The sequence below is a fragment of the Trichoplusia ni genome, chromosome 13 (assembly GCF_003590095.1).
Source record: "Trichoplusia ni isolate ovarian cell line Hi5 chromosome 13, tn1, whole genome shotgun sequence".
Lineage (NCBI taxonomy): Eukaryota > Metazoa > Arthropoda > Insecta > Lepidoptera > Noctuidae > Trichoplusia > Trichoplusia ni.
The window spans coordinates 361,169-374,850 of NC_039490.1; the positions used below are offsets into that span (position 1 = coordinate 361,169).

The window sequence follows — 13,682 nt, forward strand, 5'->3', positions numbered from 1 at the left end:
TTAAAGTGGTGCTACGGTTCCCTCGTAATATATTTGTGTGTTACTTAGTGGCCCCAAAGGAGAGACTTATCCCTTAGTTCGTTTTATCGGTTCGCGGAGTAGAAAAGTGCTTTATATTTAAAAGTTCCGATACAAGTTCGGAATATATGTAATTCTTGCGACCTAAATCCCCCGTTGCTAAGTGCTTAGCGTTCGCGGTCCGGTTGATTTCTATAAAGATCATACTATATTTGTTAGTCCCACGCATAAATCTTCTAAATCTGGGTATTTGTGCATTTTAGACTTGGATGTTATACTTTGCGGGCGGATTTTCTCAGAAACCGGCTATAAGGATTTTGGGACAAAAATAGATTATTGAGAAAACGTGGAAGTAAACAAAGTTAGCTGGAATTTAAAAGGAGTTACTCGACCCACAAATTAAACGCCAAAGGAAGTTTGAGTGATCAGTTCCGGCAAATAAAGATTACGTTTTGAAATATCAAAGTACTGCAAGATTTGAAATATAGGCTAATCTTAATGTGTTGTGTTTTTCGCTTTAACTCTTATCGAGAAAATTTTTGCAACACATAAACCTATTTGTTTGCACTTTTCATGATCTTTATTGTCATTACCAATGAAGCAAATGACACAACCAAAGATAAAAAATAACAATAAGGATGACTTTAGTTTCTAGCAATGCATTTCTAAGTAACAATCTTTGAATTTGAAGGTGGGAAGTCACAGAAGCGAATCCTCGGATATTGAAGACTGATGTTGGGTAGTTTACAAAGGAGTTTAACAATAAGAAGGTTACGTATACAAATAAATATCTACCAATATCATAGACAAAATACTTTTCATTCTCAAGTTAAACTTACTAGAAAAGAAAAATATCATTGATAACACTTGACGTCATTTTGCTCATTTAGTTTATTATCACAGGCTTAAGGTACTTGGCAATCAGTAAATCTCAACACGCAGCAAACCGCACACAATAATAGATCGTATATTTCCAACGCTAATAAGGCCGTGCTAATGACTTCAACGGTGACAAGGCTGGCTTGCACCGCCTTTTAATGGCCCTAATGTTGATAAAAAAACCAGTTCACTATTAACCGACTGCAGAAAGGAGAATAATGTATGAATCACTTTTTGTGCTGCTTTTACATATGCCATAATCAACATCCACGTGTGCGGATTAATTTTTGATTCCATGTCAATTTTTAAAGTCGAATTACGAAAATATTTGATTATTTCTCAAACCTATATATATCTATGCCCCAAAGCTAAAATTATTATCTACACTATCCCCAAACACAAAAAAATGTTACATACAAATTTAAATATTTCTTATTCGTCAGTTTAAATTCCAAGTATATCATATCCATTCGTATTTGCTGGGGCGTGTTCTGTAATTGCTTCGCAAAACGAGTTACCTAAGGGAAGGGCATTAGCAAGTGCAGTGGGATTTACTCCACCTACAAATTTACTGAAAGTTAACCTTAAGTGGGCTATTAGGAATAGGGCGGATGACTGAACAATTTTATGTCCGTCAAATATTGGGCCGCGATCGGACGTGCAACGGAGACGTACGGTGGTCGGTTCTTTCTCTACTGATATGGGTGATTTTGTGCAATTCTCAGAAAAGAAAACCTATTTCAAGTGCAATCCGACACTAGGCAGTCCTACTTAAACTAGATGTGTTACCCGACCGCCGAAAATGAGTTAATGTATAATTTTGCAGGGTTTGAATGACACCTTTGAATGTCTAATCCGATTATGATGTATAACTTGTTTGGAACTCAACATACAAGTGTTCCAAGAAAAATATAAATCCAATTTTCGCAGGAGTAGTTGTGTTTTGATTTTTATGGTTATTTATTAAAGAACCGATTTACTGCATACTTTGGTCTCAATCAATCAAACTTTGCGCTACTCTACGCTCGAGAATAGTTACTTAGTTAAAGAACCTTAAATACTGCGATATAATTTCAAGGTAAACCTGTCAGAAATTAATATATGTAATAAGGTAAGTAAATTTCTTTGAAGTTACTTGAGATTCGTGATTTCTTATCCGAAAACTACGTATACGAAATTCTAAAATAATATTAATATCAGTCTATAAATTTCCCATGCTAGGCGGCCTCTTCCAACGTAGATGTTTGACCATCACCAATAGCACATTGCTAGCTCACTGTGGAAATGGCTATTTCAGATTCTAACATTGGAAATCAAGGTTTCCTCACTTTGCTTTTCCCTTAGTCAATAGGTACATCATACAAACGCCATGCCGGTATAATTCTGCACTGTTAAAACAATATTTTGCTGCTATACAAGTGTTTAACTTCTAACACATTTTTTATCTCCTAATATAAAGTTTCACGTAATCTACCAACAATTTGAGTGTCATTAAACAGCTGTTCGCTAATTCGCGCATTATCAGCTGATTATAACACAATGTCATGCGTTCCTTATCTTCAAATTGCGACTTTGTATGATGTATCCCATTTTATTATTTTTTCCAAAGGAGCTGTATTTAAAGAACCACGTCTCTTTAAGCCCTTTTTGGTAAGATATTGTTTATGTAGATTACTCATTAAAGAACGAAAGATTATAAACTACTAGCTGACCTATGTCTATTTCGTTAGGAGGTGTTTTAGGGCAAACATTTACCCTATGACACTCACCAATAAAGTGGCTTCTGTAAGTAAAAGAATCCTTAATCCCCTTTCAAACTTCACAAACTTTACCTCATTCTGATACTAGTATAGATAGGTACTAAGCTTGAAGATTCGATTTTGTAATTACCTCGATCACTTTATACGGAAGAATCAATCTCGTTAAATCGAAATCCCGTTTCAGTTTGAGAACAAAAAGGTTACGGAGCCGCCATTGTAATTATTGACAAAAACCACATCGAAGGTTGGAGAACAATAACCATTGACAAGTGAGAAACTCGTGAACTGACAATGTGCCGTTTTCTATCGAACGCTTACTTAATTATTTACTTCCTTGTATTCCATGGGAGCCCGACGTCGAAACAGATAAGTACCGGAACGACACCCGTTAATTACCGTAATCATTGAAAATGTGAAACCCCAAAATACTAATAAGCCCATTTTATTGTTAATTGATTATGTGAATTGTTGCAGAAGTTCAGGTGCATCTTAGTTATTCAAAAGGGGTTTTCGAATCACTAGAGACAAGTCTTTAATCCATCTGAAATTGAAGAATCTTGTTCGAAGATAACATTTTTCGATCTATCCATTTCAAAATATTAAATGTAGCATCGATCCCTTTTTAAATTATGCTGTGGTGGATAAAAAAAAAACATAATCCGATTTCAGTTTGTACCTGAGCACAGAGCAAAACTAACCAATAGTGTAAACATCTACCTACCTACTTGTCGGAGACCCTTCTCACTATGGCAACGCTACCTAAAAGAAAAAAAAAGAACCCAACACGCACTTGACTTGTAAGATAACGTTGTCAGCAGGTTGGCTATTAAATTGGCAGGTAGAGGGCCCTAGCAAAAAATAAACATCCAAAGGTTTGGCGCCAAACATTCGAGCCCAACGTTGGCAGTTGGATCGAATCTAGGAACAATGTCGTGTATGATTCACCAAAATAGTAATATCCAATTAATAACTTAGAAATTGAAATAATAGATAGTTTACAAAAATATACCTCCAGAGAAAGAGCACTTAATTAAAATAGAAAAGTTTCAAACAAAATAACGAGAAACAAGTTGATATTTCACAAACATAGTTACGTACCTTTCTCTCAAAACATGTTTCCGAAATATCAAACAAAAGTTGTGAATATAATATGAATGTATGTACTTTTAAATTTCAGTTGCCAACATATCCAATTTTGCATTACCAAAGGCGACGTTCTGCTGAATAATTTCGCAGTATGACAGCAGATTCGTTGCGGCTGCAAGATTATATATGGAAGAGGATTTTGTTGTAAGGAAACTAGAATAACTGAAAGTATTCAAGCTTGCGAAAGTTTCGAATAAATTATAAATATAAGACATTTCTTTCAAGCGAAACTGAAAAAGCTGTCTTTGTTATTGAAGACTTTCAGCAGGCTTCTCCTTTGAAAAAACCCATGTCTTTTACTATCCGAACTGAAAACAACCTCCCCGTGTTATCTAAGGCCGTAAAAGAGGAACAGAACCAATATATCTTGTTTTTTATTACACTAGCACTTAAAGGAAATCGGAACTATAAAACAGTAGAGGCAAACAATGAATGCTGTATTAAATTTTGAATGTACGAACACCCGACCCATCTCCAAAGTCAACAAGATTATCCAGACCTACCTCATGATGTGTTTATCTTACTGAAAGTCAAACAAACTCAATCAAGTGCGGTGCTATTAATTTAAACCAGATATGTTAATAGCTATCTTCGCTCATACCGGAGGGAGGGACCGCGGTTTCAACCCTCTGTCAACAGCAATGAAATGTATTACATTTCGGAGGGGACTAATTAACTGACCTTTTGGATGGACAGAAAGGATTCGCTGATCATAAATGTTTCAAACAAACGTCCCAAATTTAATTATCTCTTTGAGAAAAAAAATAAAGCGATTTCGTTGTGATGGCTTGTACTCCAATAAAGTCGTTCGTACAATCGTACGATATTGTTTTCAACTGTGGACATGCGACAGCCATGTCTCGAGATCCAATAAACCAATCAGGGTCCCAAACAACGAGGACCGCATCTGTTAGCAAGCAATATTGGCTGAGCATTTATAGTGCAACATAGCTTTGCATAAAATCATTAAATCAATAGCTTCGTTACGGAACACCTCGGCTGCGGTCGGTGATTTACCACCTTGCTTAGACCCTTCTAATGAAAGGAAATTCATGCGAATTTCTATTAAGGAAACATTTGGAGGATAATGACTTGGCGTATAGGTATTGCGGTTATCAGTTTTTCGAATAATGGAATATCCTACGTACTTGTTTTATTAGCGGCAACAAAACAGCCGCCTGGTCACCTGCAAGCATGGACACCCAGGTCTAGCAACATCAGATAGAAAGCTGATTTGGAATAACGGGGAAACAACTTTAATCTTCTTTTGTCGTCTTAATTCCTCCTCACTCATTCCGAACTTCTCAAAATATTGTAAGACAAAGAGCCAGAACGAATCGATGATTTTTGGCCATGCACATTAGGTAACGGGGGCACGTAACCGGCCTTCAAAGTATGGAAGCAATTAAACATGTTCATCCAATTGTTTACTTGGACACAAGAGCGTAACAGTTACGTAATCAGAGAAAGTAGGTGACTTGGAAACTATGAGTTTCTGACGATACACTGGCTAATTACACAGTCATTATTTTTTTAGATATTCAGGGTTGTACCGGCGACAAGAAATGAAGTTGGATCATCATTTTATATCAGACATTATAATTAAGTTTAAAAATACAACAGTTTATTTAATATAGATTACCACAATATTGAGTTACACGTTGTGGGAAGCATCAATGATACACCCAGGTGTCGTTGCTATGCAAACAGGGCAGTAATCGGCAGCACGCATTGATAAATTGTAGCACATTGTAACAAATATTTTTATCTGCAATTTCGATTAAAAGCGGGGATTTTTTTATACGCTCATGTGTTAAGATTTTCAAAGATATTATGTTTAAAAAAAATATAAGAAGTGATACGAAGCATACCCAAAACGCTCTAATAACACAAAAATCCTATCACTAACACATCAGCTCCTATAAAACAACTCTTCATTTTTACCGAAAGCTCGGCTTTAAACTATTACGTAAAAGCGAATAGTTGCCAAATAACGTAACTCCACGAACAAGTCATGAACTATTAATTTATACGATAGCCGCGAATCTTTATGTCCAAAGAGCAACATACATAAGTATTTTTATTGCCAACCGAACTTTGTAGGAACAATATTCCAAGAAGTTTACAAAAAGGAAATCTGATACCTCGCCAATAGCACGGCGACGGCGACTGCAAACTTGTGCTCCATCAAATGTGAAACTTTAAGTACGTTTAACCCTCGGTGGGTGGTGAGCAAGGTGGTGACGTCACAGCTGAAAGGGCATTCACATCGTCTTGCCCCACTGACCTCTGGGCACAGAAAGGACTGCCGCTTCAACCATTAATCCCCTCGAAATATAGTTAGTCTCCGTTTTTTATCAAATATAATCTTAGATTTGATAAATTTATTGCAAGTGAATAGTTTATGTCGTCTTAAGATATCTAGGCCACCCTCGTTAGTCGTTAGTAATGCGATTTTAGTACAGATTACAGAAACATGTTATTAAATTAGCACGCTAATACGTTTACAATAACCATTAACATTGAACAAGGAAGTCTTTGATGACTTTCTATTCGTTTCCATGTAATTCAATATGCGGTATAATGTTTACTTTGCAGAATATCGGCCTCTGAACGTCAATAATGATTAATAGCAATAATAGCCAAGACTTGCACTAATTACCGGTTCGATGCAAGGATTTGTCACGGGTAACTCAATCAAAATATATTCAAGTAGTAACGACTTAGCACAATAAAATATAGCAAAAGAATGTGAACAAAGAAACCGATATTTTAGAATGAAATACTTTCCGGGACAATGTAACGCGGGTAACGATAATTTACACTTACTGCAACAAAGGCAATATTTCTGCACTTGTCTAAAGAATAAACGTCAGTGACGATTAAATAAATAATGTTAGATCTTGGAATTCTGGAACACAACCTATTTATTTTGCCGATTAATGAGAATTTCTTTTAAAAGCATCATCATCATATTCAAGTGAGATACTTTTTAGTAAGTATGTGACAAAATGTGGCAGGGATTATGGCTGCGGAAAATAAAAACTCTCTCAATTTTCCATTTGGTTTCGAGAATTTTGTCATTATATAAATGACCAAATGCACTCTCATTCACATCATCATCATCGTGACATTTGAAATAACTTATACTAACGTGTACCAAATATTACTCAAATGAAGTGAATACTCTAATTAAACGGGCTACAGCGGATCAGATATCAACCGACTGCGAACTGTGAACACAATAATTAAATATGCATTACGAATAATTTAAGGGGGTTATAAGCTTCACTCTTGCCACGTTGTAGAGAGGAAACATGTTTTTATTTTGACTTCTAAGAGCTACGACAACGTACATCGTGATATTCCTTTTTGGTGATGAAGTGAAGTGACGTGACAATTTCATGTCAGTCAATACAAGAATTGAGCGTCTCGTCAACGTTTTGAGATATATGTAACTGATCTTCGGGTCCTGGCCCAGTTCCTTAGTCTATTTTCTCCTATAATATGCACCTATGTTAACTATTATTGCTATTATACTAATTAGTAGCGTAATGGAAAGAGGCATCGACCGAAAAATATAAATTCAATTGTAAATTTTTTGCTAATAATGTCATTGGTAAAACGTGGACAATGGACAATAAAGTATGCAGCTGCGATAGAAGTAATCACCCAGGGGTTTTATTAGGGGTTCTGACTTTCATAAGCAAATAGGGTAAGGACTGTTTTGTGTAAAATTTGGTGTTGGGTGTGTAGTAACCACTGTTGCTAGGTGCACCGAACTCGATGCGTGTCTATCGACTTTCGAAACGTATGAGTCATCGGCAGCGCATAAGTATGGAAGGATCGTGGAAGGCTGAACATGTGGTGTTACCGAACGATGTTTCAGCCTTCGAGACACATTGCGACACAAATGTAGGACAGTCCTAAACAATCTAGACGTTACTTTGTCTGGATAGGGAATAACCGTCTTCCGTCTACTCTTAAACTAAGTTATATTGCGTCAGTCTGTGTCGTAAGAGAGGTGGCACACTCGGACACTGGATTTTACACTATGAAAACATATGACAACATTATTGTATCTTTACTGTCCCGTGCATATTTCCTTGAGCGGTATGTTTCACAAGATAATATCGTCTCTCTGTTGATAGAAGAATTTACAAAATTGCTTTAGTACACCCGGAAATCATCATCCGGAAACATCCCTACAAAGACACAAACTTCATCTATTTATAATATTAATAGTACATACAGCACCTACCAACATAAGCCAGTGTTATTGAGATACAGGTTTTATAAAAAACGTGGTTTTATCTGGTTGAGAGAATCGAAATCACCTGTGGGAAAAAGGCGTGTTTTAATTATGCCTGTGATGATTCACGTTCGAAAAAATATTCACATACAATTCTGCATCCGTTTAATCAGTATGAAAGTATAAAAAAAAAGTTTTATTATCGTCATTTAACGATTGGAAATAGACAGTTATTGCAAATGCATTAATTATTTATAAAGCTTGAAGTTTATGTGTTTTGACAAACATACAATTAGGTATTATTACTTTCTCAAGTTTTATACAACACTAATAAATAGTTCGATTTTTAGCATAAATTACTTTCTTTTATTCATAACTCAACCGACATTTCATCTTGTGAAAAAAGTTGTTTCCATTCTGAAAACTGTCGCTGTTTTTTTTAAGGTTTTGAAGAATTTATCGAAGATTAATCACAAAGTGTAATAATTTATATTGTTTTAATGTCTCAAACGAATACTGTATATGGGAATAAGTAAATAACTTATCATAATTACGCCTAATCAAAATTTACTTTTTAGCATATTATTACGATATACACGAATAAGGAAACAAAATACAAAATATGAGTCATAAATATGATAAAGTTATAATTTTATTGCTACTGATAAATAATACTATATCGAGATAAAAACCTTTTACTAATTATCTTTTGTTTCCTGATACGTTGCAAAATATTTGTTAAATTAAATTTTGTAGAAATAATATTTAATGTTATTAATATTTTTTGTTAACCGTATAATTTTCAATGAAAGTTCGACGCCGTCAGGTCATGTAGGTTAGCATTAATTACGTAACGAGTTTATTGATTCCACAAGTCGTATGACAGTCATATTATTGCAAGTCTCTACTACTCGGTACTACTAGTATTGGACAAGTTAAATATATGCTAATAAAGACTTGATTTGAAAATAGAGCATTTCCGATCGATATAGCAACATTACAGCGATAATATGGCACTTATTACCGCCATTTTTGCGATGTGAAAAAAAAAACATATTTTTAACGTTCTGACTGAATCGTCTGTCTGAATCATAAAACCCTCGTGATTTACGAAAGTTAATAAGTAACTTGAAATAAAATACAAAATCTTGAAACGAGTGACGTAGCATACGCAAGCATAAATAATGAGACAAAAGCTCGAAGGATTTGCCTCATTAAATGTCTTACAAATGGAAAGGCTCTTTTTATAATATTAAATCTAGAGCGACCTACCAACCGTTATTTAGGTAACTAATTACCTTTTTTAACCTATCAATTAAAATATTTACTGGTGAGTTAAATAAGGCATATAGTTATTTTTGGATTCGGCTTAATTTCGTTATTTTGTTCTTAACAGCTGGTCAAATAAAAATTTATCATTTAGTATATCACCAGTATTTATCTCACATTAATTAAGGAAATCGGAGGAGCTCGTGGCTAAGCTATAACCGCATAAGTGATTCGATCACAGGTTAATCTATGCTTGACGCGGTTGGTCCGTAGATGGGTGACCATCTTTGTCATAACGAGTTCCTCCGTGTTTCGGAAGGCACGTTAAATTGTGGGTCCCGGCTGTTATTCCTACATCTTTGACAGTCGTTACAGGTAGTCGTTGTAGTAGAAGCTAGAAATAGTCTGATAGCCAGTCTAACCAAGGCGTATCGTGTTGCCCAGGTAACTGGGTTAAGGAGGTCAGATAGGCAGTCGCTCCTTGTGTCGGATTATCAATAACATTTAAGACTATTCCCGAAATTAATTTCATAGAAGGCCAGATTTAGTATACATCAGAAACCTTTGGTTACGCCCGCGCAATTATGGCTCCCGCAAAGTTTTCGCCATAAAAAGTTAATCCAGTTTACGATCTATCTATGATAATTTTATCCAAAGAGGATTGCCGAATTCAAAGGAGACTTAAGGGTTTTTTAACTCATTTTCTACTTTTTTTTCTAATATGGCATTATTCTAAACATTTTTTTTTGAAGCACTAAGTAGTTATTCTGTGCTATACTTTTTTTTAAGGATTTCTTCTTGTATTTCATTTAAAATAATTTGTTGCATAATCTAAGTAATTTTACACTTTAATTAATGAGCAGCATACTCAATTATATAATAAAAGTTTAATTACTAAAGGTGAATATTATGCAAGTTATGCAACATTCAGCATTGCTTTATTAACACATCTTTCCCTCTGTTAATAATGATGGCTACCCCAACATTGAAACAGCAGGGGTTTTAATATACTTTTTTATTTTTTGCCTTCATACACAATACCTACTTGAAATGAGTAAGTAGGGGATTTATGACTTGGCTGTATTAACTTTTATTCTAAAACACACAGAAAAAAATGCCATAGGATCAGTTGTTTTTTTTTAATAAAAATTAATATTCGATGTACCTATAAAAATATGTGCAGTAGGTATATGGTTTCATAGTTCCAATCATTGATAAAATTATTCAAACAGGTTTTGTGCTTTTGAAATAGTAAGGTGAGACTTTTTGGCAAGATTAAGTTTCAAAACAGGTTGTGCTTTGATCTTAAAGCCTTCAGCTTGTTCAAAGGAGTTGACCTCTGATTCATCAACCTGAGGTAATTAATAACAATACTTTTTTTATTATACTCCTTTAAAACTTTTTTTTAATTGAGCACATGTCATGTAGTGTTATAAATATTCTTTAGAGATATTTGTTGCATTTTTGTTTAGTGAACCTTAATATATATGTTAAATAATAGGGGCAAGGAGCCTATATTAAATTAATTGTCTACAAAAACTGGTTCATAAATATGCAATGATGAGCAAATAATGGGTTACACAGTTAAAATACTTGGAAAAATAAAGCAAAGCAATATTTTTTTGGCCTAGAAGGGTACAACACATTTATAAACAAAAACAAACATTGTTATACACAAATAACTTGACACTTACCTCTTCAATATCTTTATGGAACTTGATGGGGCGCATCAAATAAAACTGTATAGAGAAGTAAACAAAGTTTATCACAATAAATGCACAGTTCCAGAGCACAGCGTCCAGACAGCACTCGATGCTCCAGGCCCACATGGCGGAGAAGGCGCAGCCCAGCATGAGGGCGGCGCGCAGCCACAGCAGCCCGCCCGCCGAGTGCGGCGCCAGGAACGACAGCAGGAAGCATACGTTGGCCACTTGGAAAAACACGTGGTTGATGGGCCGCCACCGCGGGCAGTGGTTCAGGTACAGGTCCCACATGGAGGGGCGCTCGTGCACCGTCACGTTCACCAGGTCGGCCGTGTGCACCGCCAGCCGCGTCGTCTCCACCAGCCCCATCTCTCCCGCGCTCGCCGCACTGCTGTCACTGCTCGTCACCGGCGCCTCCGTTGTGACATTCTGCAGCAGGGACTGAATAACCCGAAAATTACGGTATGTTTAAATAACGGTATGACGTCATATCGTAAAAAAATTGTTACCGCTATATTTGGATACCTAATTTTATTTCGGTACCTTAATTTTTGGGTACCAATATAAAAAGGTATATTTCGCTAGCAGTACTTAGCCGTTACTAAATAAAGGTATGAAAGAGATGGAAAGACGAAGAAAACAGGATTGTTGCCGGCGCGCACGGTCGTGCCTTGGCCTTGACCACCCTTTTCGGTGCCTCGCACCCCTCGCCCACGTCCCGCAACTGTCAACGCTATATTTTTCGGTACCGATATCGCATAAAGGTTAAATAGCGGTATACCCTTACTTTTATTTTTTTAAGGTACACTTATTTTATACCGGTAGCGTAACCTTATACCGTAACCCCTTTCAGTCCCTGTCTGCAGCCCAGTTATCATTCCGATCGCTAAGGCACTGAGAAACAACATAGTCCCACCGCTCTCTCACACACACCCCGATTGAATTTGTCATCGAAACTCCAGCGGCAATTAGCATTTGAGTGTTGTTATGTTACACTATAACGCGAATTTATCGAATCTATTATTTGAAAACATTAATAAATTAAAGGGATTTTATTTTAGTTAAAATAAAATATAAATCCGCTCCGCTGCACTAAATTAATTAACTAATAAGCGCAAATGCACCGAGACAGTCCGCTAGTACTCTACCACTCACTAAAACTACGATAACTTATTTTGAATTAATTCTTTCAAGAGTCCAAAATAAAACGTTAGGAAACAGTAAAGCAAACAATCGAAGCACACAAATGACAAGCAGCACTGCTGTACTATTGACAGAAACCATAGACGATGAGTTTAGTGTTTATGTTTTTATCACAAGTCTATGACATAATTTTATTTAAAGAGAAACTATTCATTTCTGTTAAAATAACTGAACTGAAATAAAACTATATACCCCTTTTTTGCTTGTGGTTTCTTAAGAAAAATAACGAGGACATGAAAATTTCTAAAGAGACATTTTAGAAGGCTAGTTCCAGCCTTTTGAGCAAACCCAAAATTTAGAGAAATGTAGAATTAAAAGAGTAATTGTATTAATATTTTCCAAAATAATTAACCTTTTATTCGAAAGCTTCCCAGGTAAATAAATAAAAGCTAAATTTAGCACATCTGATCCATTGCTTTTTTCGTAAACAATGTTTATACTGTCAATCCGAATATGTCAGCTGTTGAAGTAAGGCGGTATTAAATTTGGATATATTTTTGTATTCTTTTACTTTCTTTATATGCGATGTTTTGTTGGTATAATGTCGGTTCCGTGTGAAATGTTATTGCATCCTGAGCTTTTAAGTAATGACCAATTAATATGCGTCATTCAACAGGTACAAACATGTTATTTTACTATTTGTTATGATATCAAAACAAAAAGACATGCTTAATTTATTTAACATCTATTTGCAGCGACATCTTCGAGTCCCAAACATGGAAACTAATGCGAAGGGATGAACTATTGGAGGTATTCCATAATTATTGCGTTCCTTATGGCCAAAGGAAGTACAGGGATACGGGCAGAGGCAAATTACTAAATAAAACGCGGCAACCGAGCCCTGAGCCGGCAAAAAGTTAAATGTCATGCATAGTCAAGAAAGCAAACAGTCCAAAGTAAAACTAAGCTGTGAAAGACTAAAACCACCGCCAGACGTGTTCTCCAGCCACACAAAGAGAATTAAACTAGAAACAACAATATCACCAATTGCACACAATGATATTTTTAATATCAATAAAAGAAAAGTTGCTATTGACCCTGTAAGTGAATTCCTTTAATACTTTACTAACTACTATTTTCACTTTGGACTTTGAGGCCACAGCTCAAGGACACAGTTAATTAAAAATAAACATTTCATTATGATCTTGAGCGACTGTCAACCATCATTCATACAGAAAGTAGTAATATCAATGAAAGAGATCACAGTCCTAATTTCATATTTTAAACTTAAATTTTTCATTTATGTTAATAAAAAATAATGTTGTGTAACCGAGATTAGGCTATATTAGAAAATGATTTCATCAACCAGTTTGTAATGCTGTTATTTAATTGAATACATATTTTTTTTTCAGGCAACTCTATCAAATGACTGTCCACCACCCAAGAAAGAAAGGAAACCAATAACCTGGCCATAAATAGTGAGGATTTAGGTTTTTTATTTGTTTGTTTATG

The 13,682-nt window shown here is 35.4% G+C and overlaps 2 protein-coding genes across 3 annotated transcripts in view; one reads left to right on the forward strand and one right to left on the reverse strand.

Moving 5' to 3' along the window:
- Nucleotides 1-11,564, reverse strand: part of LOC113499935 (blood vessel epicardial substance-like) — a 34,538-nt gene extending 22,974 nt beyond the window's left edge. For both annotated transcript variants that reach the window (XR_003401155.1, XM_026880540.1), the window contains exon 1: nt 11,019-11,564. Coding sequence is in view for 1 of the 2 variants with exons in the window: in XM_026880540.1 (XP_026736341.1) it covers nt 11,019-11,396 (378 nt within the window). In the remaining variant the exon portion in view is untranslated. The remainder of the gene's footprint in view (nt 1-11,018) is intronic.
- Nucleotides 11,565-12,653: 1,089 nt separating this feature from the next.
- On the forward strand, nt 12,654-13,675 carry LOC113500105 (ashwin-like). The gene is given in 5 exon segments (XM_026880778.1): nt 12,654-12,846; nt 12,926-12,955; nt 12,957-13,076; nt 13,079-13,270; nt 13,583-13,675. Coding segments are annotated over 5 exon segments (501 nt in total). The 5' UTR covers nt 12,654-12,750; the 3' UTR covers nt 13,646-13,675.
- The last annotated feature ends 7 nt before the right edge of the window (nt 13,676-13,682 follow it).